The sequence below is a fragment of the Loxodonta africana genome, chromosome 11 (assembly GCF_030014295.1).
Source record: "Loxodonta africana isolate mLoxAfr1 chromosome 11, mLoxAfr1.hap2, whole genome shotgun sequence".
Taxonomy (NCBI): Eukaryota; Metazoa; Chordata; class Mammalia; order Proboscidea; family Elephantidae; genus Loxodonta; species Loxodonta africana.
Window position 1 is genome coordinate 17,388,326 of NC_087352.1, and position 13,889 is coordinate 17,402,214.

General features: G+C 47.8%; 1 protein-coding gene across 3 annotated transcripts in view; it reads left to right on the forward strand.

The window, feature by feature from the left end:
• The window catches only part of TMEM143 (transmembrane protein 143), a 43,206-nt gene that overhangs the window by 2,195 nt on the left and 27,122 nt on the right, over nucleotides 1-13,889 (forward strand). For 2 of the 3 annotated variants that reach the window (XM_064294030.1, XM_064294031.1), the window contains exons 2-3: nucleotides 1,679-1,783; nucleotides 2,110-2,214. In XM_064294030.1, the coding sequence (XP_064150100.1) occupies nucleotides 1,679-1,783; nucleotides 2,110-2,214 (210 nt within the window). The remainder of the gene's footprint in view (nucleotides 1-1,678; nucleotides 1,784-2,109; nucleotides 2,215-13,889) is intronic. The other variant, XM_064294029.1, reaches the window with a different exon arrangement.

A 13,889-nucleotide genomic window follows, 5' to 3' on the forward strand; every position in this document is an offset into this window, starting at 1 on the left:
GGTGGGTGAGGCACTTGCATGATCCTAAGAATGGCTGCATGAGAGCCCTGGTGGTGCAGCGGTTAAGTACTCAGCTGCTAACCAAAAGGTTGGCAGTTTGAACCCCACCTAGCAGCTCTGTGGAGAAAAGACCCAGCAATTTACTTCCATAACTATTATATAGCCTAGGAAACCCTATGGGGCAGTTCTGCTCTGGCATATGGGATCGCTGTGAGTGGGAATCGACTCGAAGACACCCAACAACAACAAGAGTGATTGTACCTTAGGTGCCTCATTTATCTCCCTTCAATACTGGTCCCGTTCCAGAGCTTGAGCACTTAACTCCGCCATTGTCTTCATACCTGTCAATACTGAGCATTATTGTTCATTCATTTAACAATTATTTATTGAACACTTGCTGTTTGTATTAAGTCCTATGCTAGACTTTACACATGCATTTGTTACTAGTTGCCATCATTCACTTCCAACTATGGCGACCCCATGTGTGTAGAATAGAACCACCCCATAGAGTTTTCAAGGCTATGACCTTTTGGAAGCAGATTGCCAGTTCTTTCTTCTGAGGCACCTCTGTGTGGGTTCGACCCACCAACCTTTTGGCTAGTAGTTGAGTGCTTAACTGTTTGCTTCACCCGGGAACTCCCCTATACACACACGTATGTTGTTGTTCTGTGCCTTCAAGTAGATTCCGACTTATAGCAACCGCATGTGATAGAACAGAACTGCCCCATACAGTTTTCTAGGGTGTAATCTTTATAGGAGCAGATTGCCAGGTTTTTTTCTCCCATGGAGTAGCCAGTGGATTTGAACTGCTGGCCTTTCAGTGAGCAGTCGAACACTTGAGGATTGTGCCACCAGGGCTCATTATACACACCCATATTAAAAAAACCCATTGCCATCAAGTTATTTTGACTCATAGCAAACCTACAGGACAGAGTAGAAACTGCCCCATAGGGTTTCTAAGGCTGTGATCTTTATGGAAGCTGACTGCCACATCTTTCGCCCATGGAGTGGCTGATGGGTTTGAATCAGGGTTCCTTCACGCACATGTACATTCACATAAATATATACATACACACACATATAATATGGACACGTAATCTCATCAAATACTCACTGCAGCCCTCTGAGAAAGAAGGTATGATCCTCTTTTGCAGATGAGGAAACTGAGGCTCAGAGAGGTGAAGCCATTCATGCAGGGCACTGAGAAAGGAAGCATAAAGAACTTGTTAAATGTGTGTGCTCTGGAGTCCTCCCTGACCTTGGGAAGTGAATCCCCTGATTCTTGGTTTTCCCATATGAAAAGTGGGGGTTATGATTCCATCAACCTCCTCGAATCCTCTGGAGGAAGATATGCCGGCAAACAGTGCCAGGCCCACAGTAAGCTTTGTGTGAATGTTAGTCAGCGTGTTAGTTTCTGTGGGCTGCTATAACAAAAATATCACAAATTAGGTGGCTTAAAACAACACAGATATATTGTCTCACAGCTCTGAAGGCCAGAAGTCCGAAATCAGGGTGTCGGCCATGTTGATTCCTTCTGAGGGCTCTGAGAGAGACTCTGCTCCAGGCATCTCCTAGCTTCTGGTGGTGGTTGGGAATCCTGATGTTCCTTGGCTTGTAGATACATCAGTGTGATCTCTGCCTCTGCCTTCCCTCTGTGCCCCTTCTCCTCTTTCCTTAGGACACCACTCATGATCAATTAGGACCCACCCTACTCCAGTATGACCTCATGGTAACATCTTCAAAGACCCTGTTTCCACACAGGGTCATATTCATAAATACACAGGTTAGGAGTTCAACATGTCTTTTTTTTTGAGGGGGAGGGGATGCAATTCAGTCCATATAAGTGTCAAAGCAGACACTTGAACCTCTAGCTCTTTAAGTCATCTGTTTTTCACTATAGCAGTCTGCCTCAGTTTCTTGGTCAATAAAATGGGTGTACCGTCTCCCTTCAAAACAAAACAAAATGAAAAATCAGGGCTCTGATAGTGTATACAGGTTGTAAGAGAAAGAATTCCTCTTTGTCCCCTTCCCCCTGACCCCTGGCTCTGGGACAAAGAAGGGGGAAGGAGAAAGAGACCTAAACAGAAGCCTTGCCTCCTGAGGTAACAGGAATTCCACTCCAGTCCGGCAGAGAAGGCAGCTTTGGAGGAGTTCTTGGCCCATGTGGAGTTCTGCACTTTGTTCCACTACCACGAAATCCTGGACCGGCTGCAGGTGAGGACGGGGGGCCCCTCCAGGCCTGTCATGCTTGTTCTCTCTTTCGTTTATTCAGCAACTATTCACTGGGTACCAGCTTGGAACCTGGCCCTGTCCTAAGCATCCTCAGAAGTGAACAGGGAAGATGAAGCCATGCCTTCATGGAGCCAACATCCCAGTTGGGGGTCCTAAACCCAAAACCAAACCTGTTGCTGTCGAGTTGATTCTGACTCATAGTGACCCTATAGGGCAGAGTAGAACTGCCCCAGTGGGATTCCAAGGCTGTAATCTTTAAAGAAGCACACTGCCATATCTTTCTTCCATGGAGCAGTTGGTGAGTTGCAACTGCCATCCTTTCACTTAGCAGCCTAGCACTTAACCAGGGCTCCTGTTGCAGAGAAAAGGAAAAAATAAATATAAAATATGATGCCCAGTAGTGGTAAGTGCTATAGAGAATGATAAAGCAGAGCCGAGGATAGAGAGGGATAAGACGGGAGCCTGCTGTTGACAGGGTGGTCAGGGAAGGCCTCCCTGAGGAGGTGGTATGTGAGGTAGGAGGCAATGTCCCTATATTCATAAGTCCTTTGTGAAAGACTGTGGAGGAGGGCACAGACCAGACACTTGTAATGTCATGATCAGCAGGCGTTTATTACTTACAGAATTAATGTGACAGGAATGAGTAGAACAGCATACGTCATCATCGAAGTTACGCTCCCATCCACAGGGTTAGATTACATCCAAGCGTGCCCCAGTTCACGTCTTGGGAGGAGAACACCTAAATTCCTCTCCTAGGATTAAATACTAATCAGAAAGCCATGTCTATGTGGCAAACAGCATGTCCAGAGAATAGATAGGGTAAGGGACAATAAAAGGGGGTAGTAAAAGGTAGTAATAAAAGTGGGAGGCCCCCTGCAGGCAATGGATATCATTTACTGCCCCTGTTCAGGCTATTCTAAATTTAGTGGCACATTTTTTAGAGAACAGCCCTTCCTCCTTTACCCTATTTGGATAGTTTAGCAGAGTTCTGGGTTTCTTCAGAGGGCAAACCTCCCCCTAAAGCACATATTTTACTTTGTGTCCATTAGCAGCTAGGGAGTCAGCAAGGGAGAAATAATATTGCACACCTGTGCATCCAGCATAAGCCCTGAAAGAGGTGAGGGAATGAACCTAGTGGATATGTGGGGGAGAAAGGTCCAGGCAGCGGGAACAGAATGTGCAAAGGCAGGACTGCGCATAGAGTGTTGGAGGAGCAGGGAGGGGAACAGTGTACTGGAGGAGAGTAAGTGAGGGGGAGAGGGCAGGACATGAGGGCAGAGGGGCCAGATTGTACGGGGCCAGATTGTATAGGGCCTTGTGGGCCACAGTGAGGACTCTGCTTTGACTCTGAGGAGGTGGGAGCCATGGGAGGGTTCTGAGCAGAGAAGGGACATGAGCTGACTGAGGTGTTAACAGAATCCTTCTAGCTGCCGTGTGGGGAACAGCCTGTCAGAGGCAGGGGAAGCAGAGAGGTCTGTTCAGGAGGCTGTTATATTTTTTCAGGTGAGAAATAATGAAAACTCTGACAAGAGTTATAGTAGTCATTGTTAGTTGCTGTCAAGTTGATTCTGACTCAAGGCAACCCCATGTGCGCAGAGTAGAACTGCTCCATGGGGTTTTCAAGGCTGTAACCTTTCGGAGGTAGATCTCCAGGCCAGTCTTCCGCGGCACCTCTGAATGGGTTCAAACCGCCAACCTTTTCGCTGATAATTGAGGAATGACTAGTAGTACCAGGACTCCAGTATAGCAGTGAAAATGGTGAAAGGTGGTCGGACGCTGGTTATGGTTGGAAGTCTCGGAGGCCTTTGCTGATGTACAGGATGTGGGATGGGGGCAGTGGGAGAAGGAGAGGAGTCAGGCCTCTAGGGGTCTGGGCCTGAGCTGGAAGGTTGGAGCAGCTGCTTAGAGATGTGGAAGACGGCATTGGGAGGGAGGGGGCAGATCTATGGGGAAGACTGAGAGCTCCGTTTTGGATGCAGGAATTTGAGCTGCCTGGTGGTATTTTTTTTTTTTTTTGGTGGTATGGTGGTTAAGTGCTCGGCTGCTAAATGAAAGGTCAGCAGTTCAAACCTACCAGCCGCTTTGTGGGAGAAAGATGTGGCAGTCTGCTTCTGTGAAGATTACAGCCTTTGAAACCCAGTGGGGCAGTTCTACTATAGGATCCTATAGGGTGGCTCTGAGTTGGAATTGACTCAAAAGCAACAGGTAAAAGCCTGGGTGATGCAAGTAGTTTGCAATTGACTGCTGAGCTAAAGGTTGAAGGTTCAAACCCACCCAGCAGCTTCATGGAAGGAAGGCCTGGCAATCTGCTTCCATAAAGATTACAGCCAAGAAAACCCTATGGAGCAGTTCTACTCTGCACACATGGGAGTGCCATGAGTCAGGGGCTGACCTCAAGGCAGCTAACAACAGCAACAACAACAAAAAGAGACAGCTAGAGAGACCAAGTTAAATTTGTGGGTCTAGAGGTCAAAGGAAGGGGTCTGGACTGAGGAATCACATGGGAGCAGCTAACCCATTGCCATTGAGTCGATTCCAACTCACAGCAACCCTGTAGGACAGAGTAGAACTGCCCCATAGGGTTTCCAAGGCTGTAATTTTTTTTGTTTAATTTCTACTTTTTTTTTTTAATTGTTCTTTAGATGCAGGTTTACAGAACAAACTAGCTTCTCATTAAACAATTAGTGCACATATTGTTTTGTGATATTGGTTACCAACCTCATGACATGTCAACGCTCTTCCTTCTCCACCTTGGGTTCCCTATTACCCGCTTTCCTGTCCCCTCCTGCCTTTTAGTCCTTATCCCTGTGCTGGTGTGCCCCTTTAGTCTAATTTCGTTTTATGGGCCTGACTAATCTTTGGCTGAAGAGTGAACCTCAGGAGTGACTTCAGTACTGAGCTAAAAGGGTGTCTGGGGGCCATACTCTTGGGGTTTCTCCAGTCTCTGTCAGGTGAGTAAGTCTAGTCATTTTTGTGAGTTAGAATTTTATTCTACATTTTTCTCCAGCTCTGTCTGGGACCCTCTATTGTGATCCCTGTCAGAGCAGTCGGCGGTGGTAGCTGGGCACCATCTAGTTGTGCTGGACTCAGTCTGGTGGAGGCTGTGGTAGTTGTAGTCTATTAGTCCTTTGGACTAACTTTCCCCTTGTGTCTTTGGTTTTCCTCATTCTCCCTTGCTCCCGATGGGGTGAGACCAGTGGAGTATCGTAGCCAAGGCTGTAATCTTTATAGAAGCAGACTGCCACATCTTTCTCCCATGGAGTGGCTAGTGGGTTGAAACCATAGACCTTTCAGTTAGCAGCCTGGTACTTAACCACTGCACCACCAGGGCTCCTTGTAGGAGCAACTAGGTGGTACTAGTGAAATCATCAAGGGAATTAGTGTAGACAGAGGAGAGATGAGGCCCTGGGACTGAGCCCTGGGGTGCAGCAGCATTGTGAGTCAGGAAGAGGAACTGGAACCAGTAAAGGGGATGGACCAGCAGCAGCCAGAGAAGCAGGCAGAACTCCAGAGAGAAGGGTATCTGCATGCTGAATTCTCACCATCCTCTTCCTGCTCCTCCCAGCATCCTACCTGTACCAGGGGCTCCCGAGACCACCCTCAGATTCAGTGTTTCACTAGAAGGACTCAGAGAACTCAGAAAAACCATTACACTCATGGTTACAGTTTATTACAGTGAAAGGATACATATTAAAATCAGCAAAAGGAAAGGCAGCAAAGGGAAAAGGTGCATAGGAACAGGGCCCAGGAGAGAGCAGGAGTGAGCTTCCACTTGTCCTCTTACCGTGAAGTCATGCGGTCAGTGCTTTAATTCTCCCAGCAGGGGTGTGTGATGACATGGTTGGAGTATTGTCAACTAGGGAAGCTTACCCGAGCCTGTTGTCCAGGGTTTTTATTGGGGGTCAGTTTTGTAGGCATGGAGTGCTGTCTTTGTTATCTAGCATTGCTATAACAGAAGTACCACAAGTGGGTGGCTTTAATGAACAGAAATGCATTTTCTCACAGTTTTAAGAGGCTAGAAGTCTGAATTCAGGACATTGGCTCTAGGGGAAGGGTCTCTCTCTCTGTTGGCTCTGGGGGAAAATTCTTGTCTCTTTTCGGTGTCTATTCCTAGGTTCCTTGGCAATCATGTGATGTCTGTCTTCCCCTCTATTTGTGCTTGCTTGCTTGCTTTCTTAATCTGCTCTTTTATATCTCAAAAGAGAATGATTTAAGACATACCCTATAGAACTGCCCGGTAGGATTTCCTAGGTTGTAATCTTTATGGAGGCAGGCTGCCATATCTTTCTCCTGTGAAGTGGCTGATGGATTCGAACTGCTGACCTTTCTGTTAGCAGCTGAGTGCTTAACCATTGCACCACCGGGGCTCCTTTTTGGTTACCAGCTAAGTGCAGAGCATTTGTGCCATCCAGGGCCCTCCCTCCTTTCTTTCTCTCCCTCAATCTAGTAACTTCAACTAAAGAGAAAAATAAAGCAAGAGAGTAGGAAATACTGGAGACGGTGTTTTTTGCACCTTTATGTAGGGTGGTCAGGGAAGGCCACACTGAAGAAGAGACATTTGAGTAGAAGCCTGAAGGAGGTGAGGAGTGAACCACGTGGAGATCTGGGGCAACACTCAGTGCAAAGGCCCTCAGGCAAGCAGGACTGTGCATGGTGCCCTGAGCAACAGGAAGGAGGCCAGTGTGGCTGGAGCCGAGAGAGCGAGGGGAGTAGGTAGGAGGTGAGAGCAGAGATGGAACAGGGCAGATTGTGTGGGGCCTCCTGTACCACCGAGGGAACTTGGGCTTTGGCTGTGAATGAGAAGGGCGTCAACCAAGGTCTCTGAGCAGATGATGGGCTTGAGGGACTCTGCGTCTAACGAGCGCCCCCTGGTGGCAATGAGGGGAACAGACTGGAGGGGCAGTGGCAAGGACTGGGAGAGGCTGCAGTAGTCTAGGTAGGAAACAGATTGCCTGGCCTTTCTTCTGAGGTGCCTTTGGGTAGACTTGAGTGAAAGTGGCAGTCGCGGAGGGGGTAAAATGGTCAAATTTGAATGTGGTGTCATTTGGAATTGTTGATGGGTTGGATGTGTGAGAAAAAGAGAAGTCTGGGATGACCCCAGGCTTGGGGGCTCCTGGAAGGATGGAGAAGACTGGCGGGGACGACGAGGTGCACGTTTGGTGCAGCATGTCAAGACCTCGGCATGGAACCTAGGTGGCTTGAGAGACCGGTCAGACGCCTGTGTGAAACTGCTGAGTGTAGAACTCAGACGAGATGCTGGGACTGGAGACAGGAATCCTGGAGTCCTCAACAGGCAGATGTCAAACAGTTTGCTTTCGGCTATAAACTGAAGGTTGGCGGTTGGAACCCAGCCAGTGGTGGTGCGGAAGAAAGGCCTGGTGATCTGCTTCTGTAAGAATTATAGCCAAGAAATCCCTATGGAGCAGTTCCACTGTAACGCGTGGGCCACCGTGAGCTGGAATTGACTGGATGGCAGTGGGTTTGAGGTTTTGTTTTTTTGTTCTGCAGGTGTTTGTGTGAGGCGCTGTGCCCAGTGCTGAGGCTTCATTGATGAGCAAAACCAGAGTGCACCCTGCCCTCGGGGGACTGAATTCACATGGTGGGGACTGCAGGGCCTCCAGTGAGTGGTTAAGTTCAGAGCTGCTGGTGGCGAGGGGTGAGGCTCTGTTCAGCCTTATGACAGAGCTGACCTTGGTTTCTGTACCAGCTCTCTGTGAAAATTGGAAAAAGGCACCCCTTTCTCTAGCCCCGCATTGTCTAACAGAGCAGCTGCTAGCCACATGTGGCTATTTAAATTTAAAACAATTAGAATTCGGTAAAATTAAAAGTGCTGTTCCTCAGCCATGCTCACTGCACTTCACGTGCTCAGGAGACGTCGGTGGCCGGTGGCTCTATACTGCACAGCGCAGATGCAGAACATTTCCATCACTGCAGGAAATTCTACTGGGTGACATTGCCCTAGACCCTTCATTTCTGTCTGAAAAGTGACTGTACAGACCTACAGTGTCTACAGCGTGGATGCTGCCCCTTAGATGCGGCACCCTTGTGCAGTGTACAACCTGCCCAACCACATGGGGTGGCCCTGCTCAACCTAGGCAATGTTGTTGTGCATGATGTAAGGAAACGGTGCTGGAACAACAAGACTTGCCATGAAGCAGGAGCCCCTGCTTTGGTTTGCGGAGGTTCTGCTGCTGAGCAAATGCGAGGATATGACCAGCAAAACAATTCCTCTTCCTTCCTTATGATGTACCTGAACTCTGTCCAAAGGGCTCAGACTACCGTTTTCTGTGCCCCATGTTAACCCACTTGTTGTCGTTAGCTGCCGTCGAGTCAGCTCCCGACTAATGGCGACCCCACGCACGACAGGAAAAATGCTGCCTGGTCCTGCGCCATTCCCATGACGGGTTGCAGGTTGGACTGTTGTGATCTGTAGGGTTTTCATTGGCTGATTTTTGCAAGTTGATTGCCAGGCCTTTATTCTTAGTCTGTCTTAGTCTGGAAGCTCCACTGAAACCTGTTCAGCATCATAATAACACGCAAGCCTCCACTGACAGAAGGGTGATGGAATTGAAGCCGGTCTCCCGCATGGGAGGCAAGAATTCCACCACTGAACCTCCACTGCCTTCCAGCCTACCAGGTAAAGGATGGTTTTTTTGAGAGTGGTAACAGAGCTGGAATATGATGAGGAGTAGGGATTCAGTAGTGGAAAGGAAGTGAGATAAGAAGGGGGCAGTAAGAGTCTCCCAGACAGAGGAAACAGATGTGTAAAGTCCTTGTGGGTGGAGGAACTAAATCCTGTGTGACTGGCGTGGAGTGATCGAGTGGGATTTGTAGTGTCAGGCCCTGTGAGACTTCGAAGGAGTGTGGTCCTGGCTTCTGAAGGCAGAAGGAGCCTGGGAAAGGTTTTACCAGAAGACTGACATGGTCGAATGTGTAATTCCAGCTCAGCCAGTTCCTGGCTGTGTGACCTTGGGCAGTTACTTAACCTCTCTGTGCTTCAGTTTCCACATCAGTAAATGTAGGCTAACAATAATACCATTTTTACATAGCACATAGTAAGCACCACTTGTGTGCTGTTATCATTTATTGTTGTTATTGTTTGACGAGATTGCCCTGGCTGCTATATAGAGAACAAGTTGATGGGGGCCAAAGGGACTTGGGGAGGCCATGGAGAAGGTGATGGTGGCGTGGACCCAGGCAGGCCTGGTGGGGCGGAAAGAGGCGAAGTGGTGATCTGGAAAGAGGCAGGCGAAGTAATGGTCTGTCTTGGAGGTGGACTTGATGGGATGTGTTGTGCAAGGGAGGTCCCTGTGTGGCACAGTTTTCTCTCAACTAATAACCTAAAGGTTGTCAGTTTGAATCCATACAGCAGTGCCGTGGAAGAAAGACCTGGCAATCTGCTTCTGTAAAGATTGCAGCCTCAGAAACCCTATGGGGCAGTTCTACTTTTTCCTATAGGGTCACCATGAGTCAGAAGAGACTTGATGGCAACATTTTTGTTTTGTTTTGTTTTATTTTAACTAAGCTAAAGGTTGGCAGTTTGAACCCACCCAGCAGCACCACGGAAGAAAGACCTGGTGATCTGCTTCCGTAAATATTACAGCCAAGAAAAACCTATGGAGCAGTTCTACTCTAACACATGGGGTCGCCATGAGTCGCAACTGACTTGAAGGCAACGGATTTGGTTTTTGTTTTTATACTGTGTGAGGGAGGGAGCAGCTGGACCACAAACAACACCCCAGTTTCTGGGCTGAAGCCCCCAGTGGGTGCAAGGTTCCCAGAAGCAAACCTGGCTGGAAGAGGACGTTTGATGGATGCACATGTCTCCCTCCTTCCGCTCTGAGATTCCCTCACTCCTGAACTGCAGCTCAGCTGGGGGAAATGGAATTTCTCAAGGTCAGTGTGAGTCGAGAACATGGCCCAAGGGATGCACTCCATCCGTCGGCCTGTGCTGAAGGACTTGGGGGCGGGGGGCGGTGCACAGGCCTTTACTCTGCCTTGCGTCCTGTCCTCAGCCGCACATACCAGCCCTTGGAGCCAGTTCAGGTGAGGCGTGGCTCGGCCTGGCTCTCTCCTGCGCCTCCCGTCTGCTTGCTCTTTGCTTCTGTTCCCTCTTCTCCCAGAGGCCCCCATGCTTTCCTACCTCTGCACTTTTGCCCAGGCCATTCCTCCCACTAGGAATATCTTCCTGCAATGACTTAGCCAAATACTCTGTTAAGAGCACAGTCCTGCGCAAGGCTGCCCTCATTTTGGACACCAGCCACAAGCTCAGGGTCCCCACATCAGCCTCACTTCAGATCAGCTGGTTAGCAACTGAGAATTCCCACTGCCCCTTCAAAGGAGCCCTGGTGGTGCAACTGTTAAGCACTCAACTGCTAACCAAAAGGTGGGTGGTTCAAAACCCTTCGAAACCCACCAGCTGTTCCGTAGGAGAAAAGACCTGGCGATCTACTCCCTTAAAGATTAACTAGTTGCTGATCAAGTTGATTCCGACTCATAGCGACCCTCTAAGACAGAGTAGAGCTGCCCCATAGGGTTTCCAAGGCTGTAATCTTTTTTTTAAATAGTGGTTTAGGTGAAATTTTACAGAGCAAATTAGTTCCTTATTAAATAATTAATACATGTATTGTTTTGTGATATTAGTTGCCAACGCTGTGATGTGTTAACAGTCTCCCGTTCTCAACCTTGGTTTCCCCATTTCCATTTGTCCAGCCTTCCTGTCCCCTCCTGCCTTCTCGTTCTTGCCCCTCGGCTGGTGTGCCCATTAAGCCTCATATATGTGGTTGAACTGCATGTGTTATTTTTTGTTTTATGGATCTTTGGCTGAAGGGTGAACCTCAGGAGTGACTTCAGTACTGAGTTAAAAGGATATCTAGGGGCCATACTCTTGGGGTTTCTTCAGTCTCTGTCAGACCAGTAAGTCTGGTTTTTTTTAGATAGAATTTTGTTCTACATTTTTCTCCAGCTCTGTCCGGGATCCCCTATTGTGATCCCTGTCAGAGCAGTCAGTGCTGGTAGTCAGGCACCGTCTAGTTGTGCTGGACTCAGTCTGGTGGAGGCTGTGGTAATTGTGGTCCATTAGTCCTTTGGGCTAATCTTTCCTTTGTGTCTTTGGTTTCTTTATTCTCCCTTGCTCCAGATGGGGTGTGACCAGTAGATGTATCTTAGATGGCCACTCACAAGCTTTTAAGACCCCAGATGCTACTCACCAAAGTAGAATGTGGAACATTTTCTTTATAAACTATGTTATGCCAACTAAGCTAGTTGTCCACCGAGACCATGGTCCCCAGTTCTCAGTCCAGTAATTCGGTCTCTCAGGGAGCTTGGATATGTCTATGAAGCTTCTATGCCAAGGGTGTAATCTTTACAGAAGCAAATTGCCACCTCTTTCTACCTTGGAGTGGCTAGTCGTTAAGCAGAGCACTTAACCACTGCACCACCAGGTTCCTTTCCATAAAGATTACAGCCTTGGAAACCCTGTGTAGCAGTTCTACTCTGTCACATGGGGTCACTATGAGTCAGAATTGACTCTATGGCACACAACAAGAACTACCCCCTCAGGTTCAGTAATTTGCAAGAATGACTCACAGAACTCAGGAAAGTGCTATACTTAAAATTATAGCTTCATTACAGCAAAAGGGTACAAATTAGAAACAGCCAAAGGAAAAGATGCACAGGGGAGGTCTGGGAGGGTCCCAGAGGTGAAGCTTCCATTGCCCTCTCCCTGTGGAGTCAGGATGCATCACCCTCCAGCACATCAGTGCGTCACAAGATGCAGAACATTGCCAGCCAGGGAAGCTCACTTGAGCTTTGGTGGCCAGAGTTTTTTTTACTGGGGTTTTATTACATAGGCATGATTGATGGAATCATTGGCCATGGGATTGAATTTAACCTTCAGCCCTTCAGCCCCCTTCCTTCCCCGGAGGTAGGGCTGATACCACTTGTATCACAGCCCCAACCCTCTAATCACGTGGTTGGTCTTTCCAGTGTGGCCAGCCCCCATCCTAAGTCATCTCATTAGCATAAACTATGAAGGGCCCTGCCAGGAGTCACCTCATTAGCATAAACTATCAGGTGTGGCCCAGGGGCCTACTATGTATAACAAAGACATCCCAGTCGTTCCTGAAATTCTAAAGATTTAGGGATTATCTCCCAGGAACCAGGAATTGAGGACAAAAGTCAGCCACATTCTTTATTACACATTTCCCCTCTTCCCTTCCACTAACTCAAAATGGCACCTAGCCTCAAAATTTGCTCTTTAAGACTACCCCTACCCCTTCTGAGAGACACACAGAAGGTGGGGTTTATGGGCTTGTTTCTTAGATGGTTGATTACCCTCTAAGCTTGCTGTATAGTCTAGGGCAAGTCATATGTTACCCTGAGCCTCAATCTTTCCGTGAGTGAAATGGGCTAGGTAACTGGAAGCTCAGGTTTTCTTCATTCATTTGACAATCACAGCCAAGAAAACCATATGGAGGAGTTCTACTCTGTAACACATGATATAGCCTTGAGTTGGAATCAACTCCACAGCAATGGGTTGGATTGGGTTTGGTTTTGGGGAGGAGGCATAAGATGAGGTGGGCAAGGCAGAGGCTAGTTCTTGGGGGACCTTGAATGTCATGGAAACATTTTATTCCAAATGCAGTGGGAAACTTTCAGAGGAGTGGGAGCGGGGTTGGGGATCTGTTTATAATCTACCTAAGATCTTTCTGATGGCCGTGTAGAGAATGGTTTGGAAGTGGTGGGAGTGGAAGCAGAGAGAACAGAGCCCCATGCAAGTTTTACGTGAGTGATGAAGGTGGCTTGCTGTCTTAGTTATCTTGCCGCTATAACAGAAATACCACAAGTGGGTGGCTTTAACAAACAGATTTATTTTCTCACAGCTTAGGAGGCTAGAAGTCTGAAATCAGGGAGCCGGCTCTGGGGGAAGGCTTTCTTGCTCTGCCAGTTCTGGGGAAATGTCCTTCCTTGTCTCTTCAGCTTCCTTGGCTCTTTGATGATCTTCATGTGGCATGGCATCTATCTTCCCCCGACTGTGTTTGCTTAATCTGTTCCTTTTATAGGATTGACTCAAGACATACCCTACACTAATACCGCCTCATTAATATCACGAAGAAAACCCACTCCCAAATGGGATTATAGCCACAAGCATAACCAATGTAAACCCTTTGCCATGGAGTCAATTCTGACTCATAGGGACCCTATAGAACAGAGTAGAACTGTTCCAAAAATTTTCCAAGGCTGTAATCTTTACAGAAGCAGACTGCCACATTTTTCTCCTGTAGAGTGACTGAGAGATTCGAACCGCAGACCTTTTGGTTAGCAGTTGAACACTTAACCACTTTGCCACTAGGGCTCCTTAACCACAGGTATAGGGGTTAGGATTTACAACACATATTTTGGGGGAACACGATTCACTTCATAACATTTGAACTAGAAGGTAGCAGTAGAGATGGAGGGGAAGGTAGATTCAGGGGAGATTCAGAGACAGATGTGGGCTTGCTGAAGGACTGGATGTAGTAGTGGTGATAACAAATGAATCAAGTATTGTAGAGAAAAACTTGAACACTGTTTCAAGTTAAAACAGAGAGGTTTATTAAGGTTTAAAACGATTGTAATTGGGGAACTACGTAGCCCATTAAAAATGGAACCAGGTA